The following is a 15,253-nucleotide window of genomic DNA, read 5'->3' on the forward strand; positions in this document are numbered from 1 at the left end:
GTTACCTATTTAGAGATCCACTGCAGAGCAAAGAAGATCCTCTTGTCTGGAAAAGTGACCAAGAATCTCGTGTGCTCTGCACTGTTTCTAAAGTTACTCAATCCATGGAGCCACCATCGGAATCGTCGACCTTCACCACCTGTTCCCACCCAGCAGCTTGGGAGCTTAGCCCTGTTTTAGTACTTTCAAAACAGAGATATCCATCCCTCTCTGGTGAAAGAACTGATGGAATCTGTCACCTAGAACATGACAAAGGTGGCGGCATATCTACCGCCATGTTGGCTTACCTTTGAGACATTTATGAAAGTACTAAAACAGACCTCAGGAGGGGTAGATGAGACGTGGGATGCCTTTAAGCTCAAGGGATTGAACAGGAAGGCTGCACAACAGTGATGGTTTAAACAGTTGGCTCCGCTAACAGCAACAAATGCAGCCCTCCCATCCTACGTCTCAGTCTGAACCTCTCCCACAGCTCCTCAACATCCGCATTTCCCCTTCCCTCCCACCAGACCCAGGTCTGACGATGGCAGCACGCCAACCCAGCTCTTGCCGGCCCCCTGCAGTGTCAGTTCCCGCCCCCAGGATACATGCCTCTCCTCATCCCCTGCCCCAGTCCGCCCTGTGCCGTCGCAGCCCCGGCAGGGGAGAGAGCACAGAGCAAACGGGGTCAGCTGGAAGTCAGGATGGAGCTTGCTAGGAGTGATGACATGAGTAATTTGGGGGATGAGGTTGAGGGGTTACAAGGTTGAGTGGTGGTGAGGTGTGAATGTAAAAAGCACTTTGAAGTGCATGTTAAACTAAATGAATTACCATTAAGTGATGGTGATGTTAACGACTGTGTGCATAAAATCTGATGTCTTTGCATTACAGCAAAGACTCAGAATTACTTAAATTAACAAATTTGTGGGACTATGCATGCATGTGTGTGTGTGAATGTCGATGGGGATGCTGGCAGAGGCTGCATGCAGGAGTTATGAGGGGGTAATGAGGGCCCACCCTGTACTATGAATCAAAGAAGTGGTTGTGTGTGGAGAGGAAGTGGATGGGCGTGTCTCTGGGACGTACCTTCCTGAGCCAGTGAGGCCGTGGAGGAGGCGGCAGCAGCAGAGTTGGTATGCTGCCGGCCCACTATTGGACAGAAATGCTACAGTTGGGAGGAGCTATGCAAATTAGGCAGGTCTATCTCATGCTGTTCAATCAGGGGCCTAGAAAGCTACAGGCTGTGCGGGTTGCAGCGCAGATGTATCATACACTTTGATAGATAAACGCTGGAGCATAAATGGGCACGCCTGTAGTTTCCTAGGCCCAGGCTTGAAACCTTTTAGCCATTGACTGACCAATTACTGAGGAGCTGAGAACAAGGTTTCAACGAAAACAAGTCCCCCTCTGCAAATTGAGATTAAAAACATAGAATATTGGCTGTCATCTGTTTTTATAACACTACACCTGCACCCAACATAAAATTCTCATTAAAGTCTACGTTTCCCTCTCTCATGCAAATGCTCCACAGGCAGCAGAAGAAAAAGGACACATACACACACACGCACTCTCCCACACACAAACACACAAGGAGAGATACATTAGCATGGACAAGGACAAAACTGGCACTCACATATAATCTGGAACATGACAGAATATCACATACATCAGGAATCAAGGCACTCATCATAATCCATCATTGTTAACACATTATTTCTACCATGATTTGCAGGAACTTCATGTTTCGATTCAGTAAAATGTTGTAAGCAAGTAAATTACTGAGCACACACAAACACATAATGTTATTTTGAGGATGAGTGGGTGAGTGCATGTGTGTGTGCGTGTGTGGTGAGGGGGTTAAAATAGGTGCAGAGGACTCTATCCACTCTCCTTCCTCCTCTCCCTCAGCATGTGCTGCGTGGGAGGCTGAGGGCTAAGGGCACACCCACCTGAGAAGTTTCTGGACACCAGCATGGTGGTGAGAATGGCTCCCTGGAGGATGAGATGGAGGAGGAGAAAGAAGTGAGGGAAGTATAATCAGAGCCAGGACTATGGTTTATTTTAACAGGATTTTAGTTTTCCCTCACTATTCATTTCTAATGGGACAGTAACATCTTTAATCGCTGTTTTTACAGCAGCACCAGCGAGCAGATGTTTTCAACAGCTAGATCCAGTCAAATCTGAGTGTTCTTTGTCAAACAATATAAAATTACTTATGTAACAAATTACTGGAGAGATGCACAAGAGTCCCTTAATGTATTCCTCTGTGCATTTCTCTAAAGAAGCCATGCTTCTCATGCTTCAAATTCAAGTTTCCTGATTATGAGCAGCCACTTAAGAACTAGTCTGAATAAGGCCCTGATCGGACTGAAGCAGAGTTTGCAGTGAGATGGGTTTCTCCCCCAGTTAGAGTCAGTAAGCGTTTTACACACTGCTAATGGCTGGACACCTTTCATTTTGCAGCTCTCTGAAACTTAACCTCCGAGCAGAAACGCATCAAACAGGATTTGGATTTTTTCCTCATTGTCCAATTGGATTAATTGATAGGAGGGTGTTCTTTGGTGGTGATGACAAAGTTAGCAGTTACTTGGAAACAACAATCATTGAGACAGACAACAGCAGTTCTGGAGGCAATTGAGATTTCAGGTGAGTTGTTGTCATGACTTTAAAGTGCACTAGTGCAGTGTGGTCTGACTCCCATTTTGCTACCTGCAAAAGACACAGAATGCGCTGTGATTGAATGAGGCTTAAATCTGACTCTAAAACTGGCTTTGGAGAAGAGTTGAGGGGAACCAGTAAAATAATCGAGGCGGAGGAAGGAAGGTCACAAAACAGATTTACTGAGTACCTTGAGTTTTCGGCGAGCATTGAATTTGCGGAGACACTCCACAGTTTCCTGTCTATGCATCATGGATGCCACTGTAGAACGGTGCTGTAGGAAGAAAAGAAAAATAATTATTGTGTGTTTTATGTCCAGATTCATTTATGCACCCGCCAACACCTTCTTGTGTAATTCCAATAATCGTCTTGGGTGGGTTTGGTGAGTGAGCGAACACTTACGCAGACCCATGGGTGTTTGAGGGCCTGTTCGGCAGTGATTCTCTTGGCTGGGTTGATGGTCAACATCTGGTTGATCAGGTTCTTTGCCTCTGGAGTCACTGTGTCCCACTCTGGGGAGGGGAACTGAGGAAACAGGAGAAACAGCAACAGTTGGAGAGAATGGAAGGAGAGAAGATTGGAAACAGCACACGTTTTCCTGGTTAACAGCTCGCATCGGCATGTTTCATTGCTAATCCACACCATCTGGGCTCCGGGTGTCAATTTAATTCGTCAAAATTATGCCGATATGACAACAGAACTGCAGAATTACTTTTTGGATCAACAGAACACATGCTTCTGTTCCAGGTCTTTAAATCATTAAAATTGAAAGTAAATTCCCTTCAAACAGGCTGCCTCAGACTCTCCCCCCACCCAACTCTCAGGCAACTGCAACGTGACTTGCTTTTCTGGAGACAGAGAGGAGGATACCCCTTCTCTGATTCTGTCTCCTTCTCCCTCCCTCCCTCTCTCTCACACACATGCACGGACACGCACACAGACACATAGATACACATATACACACCTCTGCAATGCGTCAGGGAGGCCCTGATAGGATCAATACTTTTAGACCAACTCTCAATTGGACACTACTAAACATTCAAAAACTGCTTAGCAAAGTCCTGCACTGCACCCTTTACAAATATTCACCTCGTGAACGAACGCACACACTCACATGCACACACACTTACATCATAGGCCCCAGCTTTGATCTGCTGATAAAGTTTGTGCTGATCTTCATCCCAGAATGGAGGATATCCCACTAACAAGATATAGAGAATAACACCTGACAGAAAACAAGAGAGCAAGTGAATGTGAGAGATCATGGTACAACACTTAAATCATTTTTCGTTTGAATTAGGAAATGTTATTGTTTCTATTGTACATTTCATAACAATCTTAAGCACATAGAACGCAACATTAATAGTATAATATAGTAAATTAAATACATTAAGATGCAAGCACTTTTTTAAGCCAAGTCCACACTACACGACTTTCAAAGTTGTCGGATCGCTGCGCAGTTCCCACTACACAATTGTCTTGTGATCGGGAGTCTTGTAGTCGCTGTGAGTTCTCTCTGACATAGTTTGCAGGGTTTAAAGATGATCATGCTTCCACCTTTAGCAACAATCTTACCTGTAGATGAAACTTTGTACGGCTGCTGAACTGGTTAATGTGACTAAAGACAAACATGTCAGGTGTTTGTTTCCCACCACTGCAACAGGTTACATTTACCCAAAGTTGAGGCTCTCGACTTACCACAAGCCCATATGTCCACAGGTTTGCCATAGGGGTCCTTCCTCAGGACTTCAGGCGAGAGATAACCAGGGGTGCCCGCAAACCCTGCCCGACGAAAAAATTACAATTAACAGCAGATTCCTCTTATTAAATCTCTGGTATAGGCTATTTTTGTGTGGTTATGTGAATGGCTCAGTTTATAGTGACCTGCTGGACTCTAATGCAAGACCAGATTATGTAGAGTCACAAGCAAATGCCCATTAATCATCTCGTCCCCGCTAGAGAGTCGGCCAAATGCTGGCAGCTCGGCTGTTAGCCAAGAGACAATGACCTTAGTATGAACTGTAAAATGTCTGTGAGCCTCTTAAGTAATGTTTGCACAAATATTCTTTGGCTTTCAAGCGGGCAGACGTATATAAACCCAATGTGTATGAAAGAGGACCTGCTCAGCACTATGCTCAAGAGTCAAAACGATCCAGTGCTAATCACAGAGACACATTAACAGATCCAACACAGTTGATGTGTGCGTGTGTCACTGTTTGTGTTTTCTTACCAAACCAAGCCTGCTGGTCTCCCTGCACTTCAATAGCTAGGCCAAAGTCTGCCAGCTTCACTGCAGCTCCCTTCATCTTACTGGCCAACAACAGGTTCTCAGGCTGAGAGGGAGACACAGACACACATGGTGAAGCAGAATGTAGGACAAGGGATCGAGACAGTGACAGACAGACAGATAGTGACAGGCAGTCTTCAGCAGAGGTTCTTGGAAATATTTATATTTGATGTGTTCGAAACAGCTCGTGCGGGGGTGGCGTAAAGGTGTGAGAAAGCGATGGAGAGACGGAGGAGGAAGGGAAAGGATGGGTGGTTGAGAATCTCCACAATGCCTTATATGGGCATGGGTTCGTAGCCATAGAAACCACTCGGGAGTCATTTAGGCAGCACTGCAGACTGCATGCTAAATGGAAAGTGTACTTAGCGAGAGGCAGCGTGTGTGGCAGCGTTCTAAATGGCCGTTGTTTGGGCAGCAGGACATAAAGGGCCGCAGTAAAAGCCCACTCAGGATAAAAGGCCAACAAATCAGACAGGCAGCGCTCGAGGAAATAACGTTATTCTCTCACACAAAGCGCGCAAACACACACGAAACCCGCCCACACGTCTGAGACATCCCTTGAGACTGATTTCTTTTCACACTTTGCAGTCTTTCCATGAAAAGGTACATTTCGATACATATTATTATTACTGTCCTTAATACTAACATTATCATCATCACTTTAAAGTGGGTTATGGAGAAAATGACTCACTACCTCTACTCTTCGCATTTGAGCCTATCAGCAAGTTGGGATACCGCAAGCCCCTCCCCCACTGCTCCATGGGTGGTGTGATGTCACATGGGTTGTCGTGGCAACTCCTGAGGTTCACCTATGCCTTCACCTCCTCTCTGATAATAGACCCCCCCCCCTTCATAAAAGTACAAAGTGTGCATGTGTGTGCATGCACGTATGCGCTGTTCCAAGTCCTTGTCGTTTCCTTGCCATTGGTGAGAGACAAACCCCTCCACGTGACCATGACTCACCATCTCTGTGCTCCGCATGAACACGCAAGCACGCATGTACACATAGACACACAGAGTTGCGGTCAAGGACAGACAGGCTGACAGATCTGGGCACAGATAAGAGGAATAGACGGTACAAACACTAGATGGGAGAGGGAGAGACGCGAGGGAAAAATAAAAGGGATGGAAGCAGAAATGCAGAGAGAGAGCTACAGAGAGCCATCTGTGTGTTGCCATGGCCACGAACAGAGGTGTGTGTGCGCATGTGAGTGTGTGGTTGTCACGGTAACGGGCAGCCACTCACCTTGAGGTCTCTGTGCACAATATCATGCTGGTGGATATGATTGACACTCTCCAAGATCTGACTAATGCAATGACTATGTTGAGAGAAGAGGGGACAAACAGAGAAAGACATGTCACTCACTGGCCATCATTACAAAAAAAACATGCACATGATTTGTCCGTCATGAATTTTATTGAAGCCTGGTGGATTATGGTCTGGTTTTAAAACTGATGCATTTCAGTGCAACACTTTTAAAAGGAATCGCTAGTAAGATAAAAAAAACAACGTCACTCTTGATCAACTGATAGCGGGAAATGAGAGCTGCTGTACATTTTAAGGTTGGTCTGAGCAAATGCTTTTTCAATCTTATTTCACAGACTGAAATTTGAACTTTTTAGACAAATAATGTGTGAACAAATAAACCTTTAGATGTGGGATGTAGAACTGAAACAATTAGGGAATTAACTTCAGACTATTCTGACGACGAATTAGCCTCTGAGGGCAACGACCAATATTTTGGGACTTCCAATGTCGACAGCGGATATCTGGAGCTTACTGTTTTGTACCTTCTGTACCTCGTCACAGCTTCTTCAATGTGAGGATATGGTCATTTCTCAGTTTATACACTTGTAAATTCAATATCTTTGGGTTGTTAAATGTGGGTTGCACAACAAAAGCATTATAAAACGCTACAGTGGCTCTAGGAAATTGTGATAGGCTTGTAAAATGTTGTATCTGTAACTATTGAGTGAGAACACATTGCAATCATTTGATCAATTTACAAAGAAAGAAGGATGCATAACAATATAAAACTATAAATCACCTGTTACATTCTAAACAAGAGGAAGTCAATGTTAAATTGCACAACAAACATATATTATACAAACTATTATATTTTTCAAAACATTATCCAGGTTCTGTAGTTTAAACAATCAATACAAAGAAACTTGTGTGGGAAGCCTTTCACCACACAGTCAATAAATCTCTATCCCAGTAGCAATTTAAGTAATGTGGGCGTCAATTCAGCTGCCACTAATACCATTGCCATGATTTCTCAATTCTGAATAGCGAGCGTGTTTTCACACCAGTGTGTGTTAGCTCACGATGGGCCTTTTGATGAGTTGACCAGCTTATTACTGTGGCGTGAGGCTCAACAATCCCAGTACATGGGGCTTGTGTTCATGTCTCTACAAAAGGTTAATGGGTCAAAGGTAACGCCCAGCTTGAGAAATTGTGGCCACATGGATTTTAAGCTTTGGTTTGTGTGCGTGTGTCTCCAAAAGCCCCCTGTGACTAGGAACAAATGAAGACCCCCTAATCCAATTGTACAACAGACTTTATAAGCTGCAGACCACAGAGCCATAGGGAAGAAAGAAGGATACCACAGAGGAGGAGGAAGTAGAGAGGGAGGAGAAAAAGCATAAATGTCAATGTCAACAAAATGTCAGAAAATGGAAAAAAAAAATGTCCAGGATGATTTTTACATGAGCCAAGGTGTCGTCTTCGAAATATTTTGTCCATTCAATAGAACAAATCCCAATAAATATTTAATATGTCATAAAAAACTATTTAGAACCAGACATTTTGTGGTGCCTATGCCTGATAATAAATGTAGGAGGAGTGACGCATGAGGCCAAATAGAAAAGCGAGACAAGTATATTGATGCACCTGTTGACAAGCGCATTTGCTGACAAGAATACAAGAAAACCAATTACATCCACCAGCGTGTGTCTGTGTGTTCACATTCATAAATCGAGTGAGAATTCATACATTTAACAGGATCAAGCTGCATGTTTGCCGCAGAGAGTGTGTGTGCATGTAAATGTGAGCAGCAGCTTCCATATGAGACGCTCACCTGGCGTCAGCCTCGCTATAGTACTCCCTGGCTACAATGTCTTCAAAAAGCTCTCCTCCTGTCACCCTGGGAGGGGAGGGAAGGAAAGGAAAGGTTAAAGAAAACAAGGTTAGGGGAAAAGAGAAAGAGAGAGAGAAAGACAGATGGGGAGGCAAGAGAGAGAGAAGTTGTTAGCATACACAAACAAAAACGCTGTCCCATGCGTGGACAAAATGTCACTGTGCGTTTGTGTGTGTGTGCAGAATATACTCACAGGTCAAAGACTAGGTAATGAAAGCCTTCCTCTGAAATGCTGTCATGGAGTCTCACTGCAACAGAGAGGGGGGGCAGTTAGACAGAAAGAAAGACAGGACTCAGGCAAAAATAAATGAAGAATTGCTGTATTGTTTGACTGTTAAACCTCCTCATGAACCTTAAGAGAAAAAGCAAAATCTAAATTATTTGAAGAGATGAATGGACCAGGAAAATAAATTACAGTTAACTACAGATGTGACATATTGATTTTCTTCCCCCTCACCGCTGTGATTTAATGTTGCCTTCAGTGGCCAGGGGAATAACCACCAATTAATTAAAACGCCACAATCTGATTACTGTCATTAAGTGATGAAAACATTTTGTTTGGGGCAAGATTAACAGTAAAAACACCAAAAAAAACAATAAAACATCCGTCATACGTCAAATTTCTATACCATAGGGATGTATGTCTGACAGCCAAAAATTAGCAACAGTAATTGTAGCCGGTCATTTCACAAAGGAGTGGTATTTAAAACACAAGTGATGTGTTTGATGCTCTTCAAACTGTAGTACCTGTCTGTCACATGCTCATATTCACCATGATCAACTAAGTATGACTGTTCCTTCTTTTACCAGTCCTCACATTTGATTTAGAGCAGGAAAAAACTGGGAAATTTGAATCTTGTTGTTAATCAAGTGTTGCATATTTTAGAGTTTGTGTCTTTTAAGTATAAATATTACCAATAATTTGGTAACCAGTGTAAGCAATCATAGCTGACGTGATTTTCACAGTTGTGGTAAACATTTCCACAGCAACAGCGAGCTCCACCAATCAAGGGCATCGCTATTTCACTTGAAGAATGTGGGAATTGTAATACTTCTCCTTGACATTGCAAATAAAACACATTTTTCTTAAAGCACAGTTGATATTATTCGGATTTGTGGTTCCTACATGAGCATATAACATTGTTTCACGATCACGTATGGGAACTCTATTATGGATGGTTACAATATTATGGCTGATAATCAAAATCTCTATTCAGAAAATGAATGGGATTTTTACTTCCACAGCTCTATTCCTGTGTAACAAGGCTCTGATTGGCTACCTGGGAGCTAGTCGTGAAAGAGGCCAACAAAAACCTATGCAAATCGCACATGAAAAACTGTAGATGAGGGCGGTGGAGATCAACGAGAGTTTGTTACCAGAATTATCTACTAATTACTAAAGGAGACAAGCAAGTTCTTGGCCAAGGACCGAAAAAATTAAATGGTGATTACAGGGATGAGCTCACATTTCTAGTTAGACGGTTACTATCCCAGCCCTCCTGTCAATGTAACTCAACAGCAGCAGAATGACGAAGCAGAAACCAGACAGCAGGATCCAGGCGTTAGAAGATGGGGCTGAGATACAGCTTAGGTTTAGTGTCAGGGGAGCCACAGTTATCGTTATGTAAAATGAATATCAGTTGTATAATAAGATGAAGTAGGATGGCCCTGCAGCAAGAAACAAGAGCGACTGCTCTTTCCTCCTCCTCCCATCTTTTCACTCTCCCTCCATCTGTCTCCCACTCCTCCTGCGTTCTTCTCTCCATCTGTCTCTTTTTTGTGCCCTCTTTTGTCCAAACTTTGAATGCATATGATGCCAAAATATGTCAAAAAAAAAAAGAGGGGAAAGGACAAGAAAGAGAGAAAAATCTATAGGGAGGGGGGGAAGAGAATAGGGAAACTAGGCAAGAGGCAAATGTGTGCCTGGGGGGACGGATGGAAAACTAGGACAGGAGGAAAAGAGAAATAAGTGCAGCGGGAAAGGTGTCATGGATTTGGTCAGTTTCCTTTAGGGACCTTTGATCCCCATCTCCTCAGGACAACTCCATTAGAGCTGGAAAATGCTTTTTAATTTTTAATTATCATCATTGTAATATCAATTAGGACACTTGTAGGCCGAGTAATCCGAAAGAGTAATTTAACCAGGAAGTGAAGAAAGCATTGGGCATTCCTCATAAACATCTGAGCAGAAATCTGATCTCAGCACATTCAGCAAGCTTCAAGCTAAACCAGTCACTCACTTATTTTGCATTTCAAGGCGGTATAGGTGATGTCACATCTCTTTATCATGATAACTCACAAAATTCTAACCAAAGCTAGTAGTCTTGAGCTGTTCTACCAAGATGATGCCAGACATCACTTTTGCATCAGCATTATCCTGCACAGCTAACAGGTTTACTTCAGAGGATCAGAACAACGGTATGGACCAATACAGGTACAGTACTTATTCTTTAAGCATGAGCAACACTGTGAATACAAAATCCCACGTTGCACATTTAGCCTTGTGAACAAAGACTCACCGATGTTGGGGTGCTTCAGGAGACGGCAGATACGAGCCTCTCTCTCAAGCTTCTGATGGTCTGAGGAGAGAAAAGTCACCGTTTAGACGAGTTGCAATCAGAGCAAGAAAGCATTTCTTACTGTTACATGGTCAAACAAGATTTTTGATGCATTAGTTGGGATTGCTGCTATAGGCGGGCAGACAAAATAACTTAAAAAAAAGTTTGTCTTGCAAAAATAAAATATCTATGCAATGATGCCATTTCATTCATTAATTTATCTATTAACATTTAGATTTCATTTGATTGGTGTCAGGATTTCTAAAGATGTCCCGATGCCATTTTCCCTTCCTAACTGGTATTTAACTTACCATGACTAACTTGTGTAATTTTCTTTGAACTTGTTATTTACTTGAGTATCAGTCACAAACAAAGAAAACCTTTGTATTCAAATACTTGTAGTGCAAGTATTTAAATAGGGATTTTTTGGTGTACATCAATGCAAATATTTTACACCATGGCGCTAACCTTTCAGAGATACAGTTCGTTGAAGCTGAGCAGCTGCATTTGCTCCTGAACTGTAACAGTCACAAGCAGAGCTCTGCTAATCTCATGTGTGGTTTTAGTTAAGGTTATTAAACACGGAGGTCAAATTAATGAGGCTGTGTGGTAATGGGAGCATACGTTTGCATGTGTGTAAAGGTGTTTGTGTGAAGACCAGGTCGGTTATTGAGCGTTGCAGTGTTTGCACTCCTGGTTGGGAGGCGATGCTAGCTAAGAACACACGCCGCGAGTCTAAACCAACATCCGTGTTTGAAGATTTGACTGAATCCTGTAGCTGTGAATGTGCACATGCATGTGTTTGTGTGAGATGTAAGCACGTAAACCACATGACAGTGTGACGCTCCTCCCTCCCACAGTAGCCACAACCGTGCTGTTGAGGTCAGAGGTCGCTTGAGGTAACTAGTGAAGATCCAGATGTGTGTGTGTGTGTGTGTGTGTGTGTGTGTGTGTGTGTGTGTGTGTGTGTGTGTGTGTGTGTGTGTGTGTGTGTGTGTGTGTGTGATGACTGTAGTAAAACTAACTAAACCCCATAGCTCAACGGTGAGTGCAGCACACAAACTGTGACAGGCGCAAACAATGAGGCAGCCTTGCTAAGATTTGCATTCATTTCCCGAGTGCAGCAACAGCCTCAGATATATTTCACATGCTGTTGCTGAGCAATCAAATACCACCTCGACCAACTGTTCCCCTACAGATACAATAAAGTATGTACAGACATAATATAAGAGCACGCTGTTAAAGGAAGCAGTGTCGCTTTCTGCAACAGTTTCAGTTTGTCATGTCTACACTTTCTTTGCATAATTTCCCCAAACTTGTTTCCTACTTTGATGCGTTTTGAAGCTGACGTCAGCTGTTTTGAGGATCTGTCGTCTGCACTATAGCATGGTGCTACACTCTCCACATCTACCTTCCTCCACCGTCCCTGTCGTCTCTCTGCAGCTATAGATTTGCCTCATCTGAGAGAGAGACCTGAACCTCCTAGTTACACCAGTGACACAGAACGCACGGACAGACAGAGCAAAAGGAGGGAGGATTACATGGAACGTCCATTTGCTGGAAGAGGATAACAGCTCCCCTGTGTGTGTATGTGTGTTTGTGAATAGCTGACTACCCTGGTGCAGTGTCACTGCAGCACTCACTAATTCATTCAATCTCCTTATTTGTTGGTGCGAGAGTGTGTGGTAGAAGAAGACAGGAAAGAGAGGGCTGGAGGGTAATTACTGGCACTTCCTGCTGCTCTCTAATTGGCCATCTGCCTTGCCGTGGGGCGGGCCTACAGCCATCTTACATCAGCTGAAGAGGATGGAGTGGACCCAACACACGTGCCCATCTCTCTGCCACACATAAAAAGTCGTAAATTTCTCAGAGGATCCCATTCAATCCGTTTCAGGCAAGTTTACATCCAAACTGGGATATACTGAATTGATACCGTGCCAGTATTTTGGGGGGTTTGTACATTTTCAGTGGGCATTTAAAAAATATGTACGATATAACATTTTATTACCTGATAAAGAGCACTAAATATAGGGATGCAATACCTTGTTTTACCTTTGTAATAGCTATTGTAAAACCGTTCATATGCACTTTGCCTAAGATACCTATTGAACGAATATGTTTTTATTGTTTTGCGGTTGCCAGGAGGTAGCTGCTTTCACTCAGTATTATTTTCACTGGGTATTGTTTGGCACAAATACTAAATTATACGTATTCAGATTGTGGAATAAAATGCTTCCAAAATGCCTTGATTAAACAAAATAAGCTCAAATTCGTATTGTCAACACATAAAGGTTCTATTTTGTCTTAATACAAAACAACCTTCATAAAAATCATGAAATATCTAACCAATCAATAAGTAAGTAATCTCTGCCTCTCTCTTCTCAATCCAGCTGTTATTACAGACATGCTGAGCCATCAACATCCCCCCCACTGGCTCTTTTGTAAAGTCATGACCTTTAGGCCATGAACATCAAGGGCTTGTAAGAAATTGGGTTAATTAAAGGCTGCTAAAAATGTTGAAGAAAAAACCCAACAAAAAACAATAACATTAAATGATTTTCCTAAATACCATACTTATACAGACATATGTGATCTAAACTGTCAAAAGCTCTGTCCCAAGGATGTATACAATTACAATACAGGAATTGAATTTTAATAACTGAATGAGGTATTCTTGCTTCTGTAACAGAACCCAGAAGGTCTGGTTGAACTGGTTTTACTTTGGCTCTCTAGAGCAAAAAAAAAAAGCTCATCTAAATTATACTTGTAAACTTCCAGTGCTTCACATTGTATAAAACAGGACGACAACTGGTATCCTTCAAATGCAAAAAATCAACCGCCATTATGGTCACCATGGTGACCGCGACACACCACCAATCCAGACAAAGCCCAAAGCCCCCCTTTTCTGATCAATGGCAGGAAACACACAGAGGGTAGTGTGACAATTAGACTGAAGCGCAATTCTGTTTCACTTCATTACTCAGACTGACAATCTTACTCATGTTGGCTGATATCAGTCGCAGTGGGAAGGTGGTATCTGTTGTTAGAAGGAGTTGCCTTAATGTTGATATCTCTTAAGGTTGACTTACAACTATCGTTTTTTCATTGTTTTTCATGTATATGTCTCGTTAGCTAGCTACGTTAAAAAGGGACACCCCCCCATCCTAATCTGGACGTCAAAGGTCTAAAAGTTTTTGCATTCAGGGAAAAATCCACCACCAAATCTTAAATCACTGCACAAATCAGAGACACGGGCAGTGAGTCAGAGGTCTGAACCCTGGCATCACTCAGGGGAGATGACGGCTGAGTCTTCGTGATTTGGCAACAGTAATTATGAAACAGAGTTTAGCTGCGGGAGGTGAGCTTAGACCTAACAGGCAGGATTTGGGGAAACTGCTGAACAATAAATAATATTAGTCGAGTAGCACAACTTAAATTATTTTCACTGGGACAATCATACCGCCCCAGGACACTGAATGTAGGACACTACAACAATGTTGAGGAGGAAAAGTACAAGGGTAGCACATCAAAGTGGATAGTCTGTCTCACTCTGACACACACACACACACTTGCAGCAGACAATGCAGCAGCCATCTACTTTCCACAGTCACTTAAATCTACAACAAAATAAAACACAGCGCCCTTCTACGCAGTGAAAGTCGTAACACACCCACCGCAGCAATATCTTCACTGTCGTATGAAACTAATAGCATGTGGAGTTTTATAGAATATGAACTAAAATATATATAGAGACAAAAACCATTATAATCAAGACCCTTGATTCTCTGGGTGAAAGTCAGGTGCATGTTTTTTGTGAGCGTGGGAGTGTATTGTGTACACGGCTGCCCACTCGCATCCACCTCCAACTGCTTGTAGGCTGGACTATCCCAGCGCCAACTGCCTACATCCATCCCTGACCTCCCTTTCTTCCTCTCTCGCTTCCTTCCTTCTTTCATGTCCTTCCTTCTTTCCTCACCCTCCCTCCCTACACCCCCTCCTCCTCCCCCCTCCTCAGATTACTGCAGTGTTTACCAGAGCTTTGAGAGACTTACCCACCAGGCCACGCGTGAGGTCAGACTCGCCCCATCGGGCTAAAAAAAACCCACCCAAATCCTACCGGGCAAGCTGCCTGCTCACGCACTGGATGCCTCCATGTGTGGACAATGTTGTGTTTTGTGTGCGTGTAGGTGCATGTTTGCGTCAGACGCACGGCCCACAGCAATTCTTCTCTTCGCACAAAATCCCCCTTGTTTCCTCCTCTCGGCCTATAGTGTCTCGCTCTCTCTCACTTCACCTTTCTTCCTTGGTGCAGAGTGTCACTGACCTCCTTGCAAGACTATACTGTTAAAAATCTCCTCCTCCTCTTCCTATCCTGGCCGGGCTTTTCTTCTACCCTAGCAAACACACATATACACAGGCCTACATTGTGCTCCGTACCTCAGTAAAGAGCCAACAGTTTTCTGCTAAGCCCTTACTTTTCCTTGGTGGGACATTAATACCAGGATCTGCCCTATGTGCACACTTGGATGGCAGGGATAGAACAATAACGGCATTACAACACACTCACAAACGCCTCACTGACATGCTCTATTAGTTTACTATTAGTTTTCTCTCACACACACACACACACC

At 43.2% G+C, this 15,253-nt stretch overlaps 1 protein-coding gene across 17 annotated transcripts in view; it reads right to left on the bottom strand.

Moving 5' to 3' along the window:
- Nucleotides 1-15,253, bottom strand: part of LOC118100174 (calcium/calmodulin-dependent protein kinase type II subunit gamma) — a 32,418-nt gene that overhangs the window by 13,206 nt on the left and 3,959 nt on the right. For 12 of the 17 annotated variants that reach the window (XM_035144964.2, XM_035144957.2, XM_035144954.2 and 9 more), the window contains exons 3-13: nucleotides 10,584-10,643; nucleotides 8,258-8,312; nucleotides 8,005-8,070; nucleotides 6,171-6,243; nucleotides 4,868-4,970; nucleotides 4,336-4,419; nucleotides 3,768-3,862; nucleotides 3,040-3,162; nucleotides 2,828-2,911; nucleotides 1,929-1,971; nucleotides 1,066-1,128 (exon numbers count right to left, since the gene is read on the bottom strand). In XM_035144964.2, coding sequence (XP_035000855.1) covers nucleotides 1,066-1,128; nucleotides 1,929-1,971; nucleotides 2,828-2,911; nucleotides 3,040-3,162; nucleotides 3,768-3,862; nucleotides 4,336-4,419; nucleotides 4,868-4,970; nucleotides 6,171-6,243; nucleotides 8,005-8,070; nucleotides 8,258-8,312; nucleotides 10,584-10,643 — 849 coding nt within the window. The remainder of the gene's footprint in view (nucleotides 1-1,065; nucleotides 1,129-1,928; nucleotides 1,972-2,827; nucleotides 2,912-3,039; nucleotides 3,163-3,767; nucleotides 3,863-4,335; nucleotides 4,420-4,867; nucleotides 4,971-6,170; nucleotides 6,244-8,004; nucleotides 8,071-8,257; nucleotides 8,313-10,583; nucleotides 10,644-15,253) is intronic. The other 5 variants (XM_035144962.2, XM_035144956.2, XM_035144972.2 and 2 more) reach the window with 1 other exon arrangement.

The sequence above is a fragment of the Hippoglossus stenolepis genome, chromosome 21, assembly GCF_022539355.2.
Source record: "Hippoglossus stenolepis isolate QCI-W04-F060 chromosome 21, HSTE1.2, whole genome shotgun sequence".
Classification (NCBI taxonomy): Eukaryota; Metazoa; Chordata; class Actinopteri; order Pleuronectiformes; family Pleuronectidae; genus Hippoglossus; species Hippoglossus stenolepis.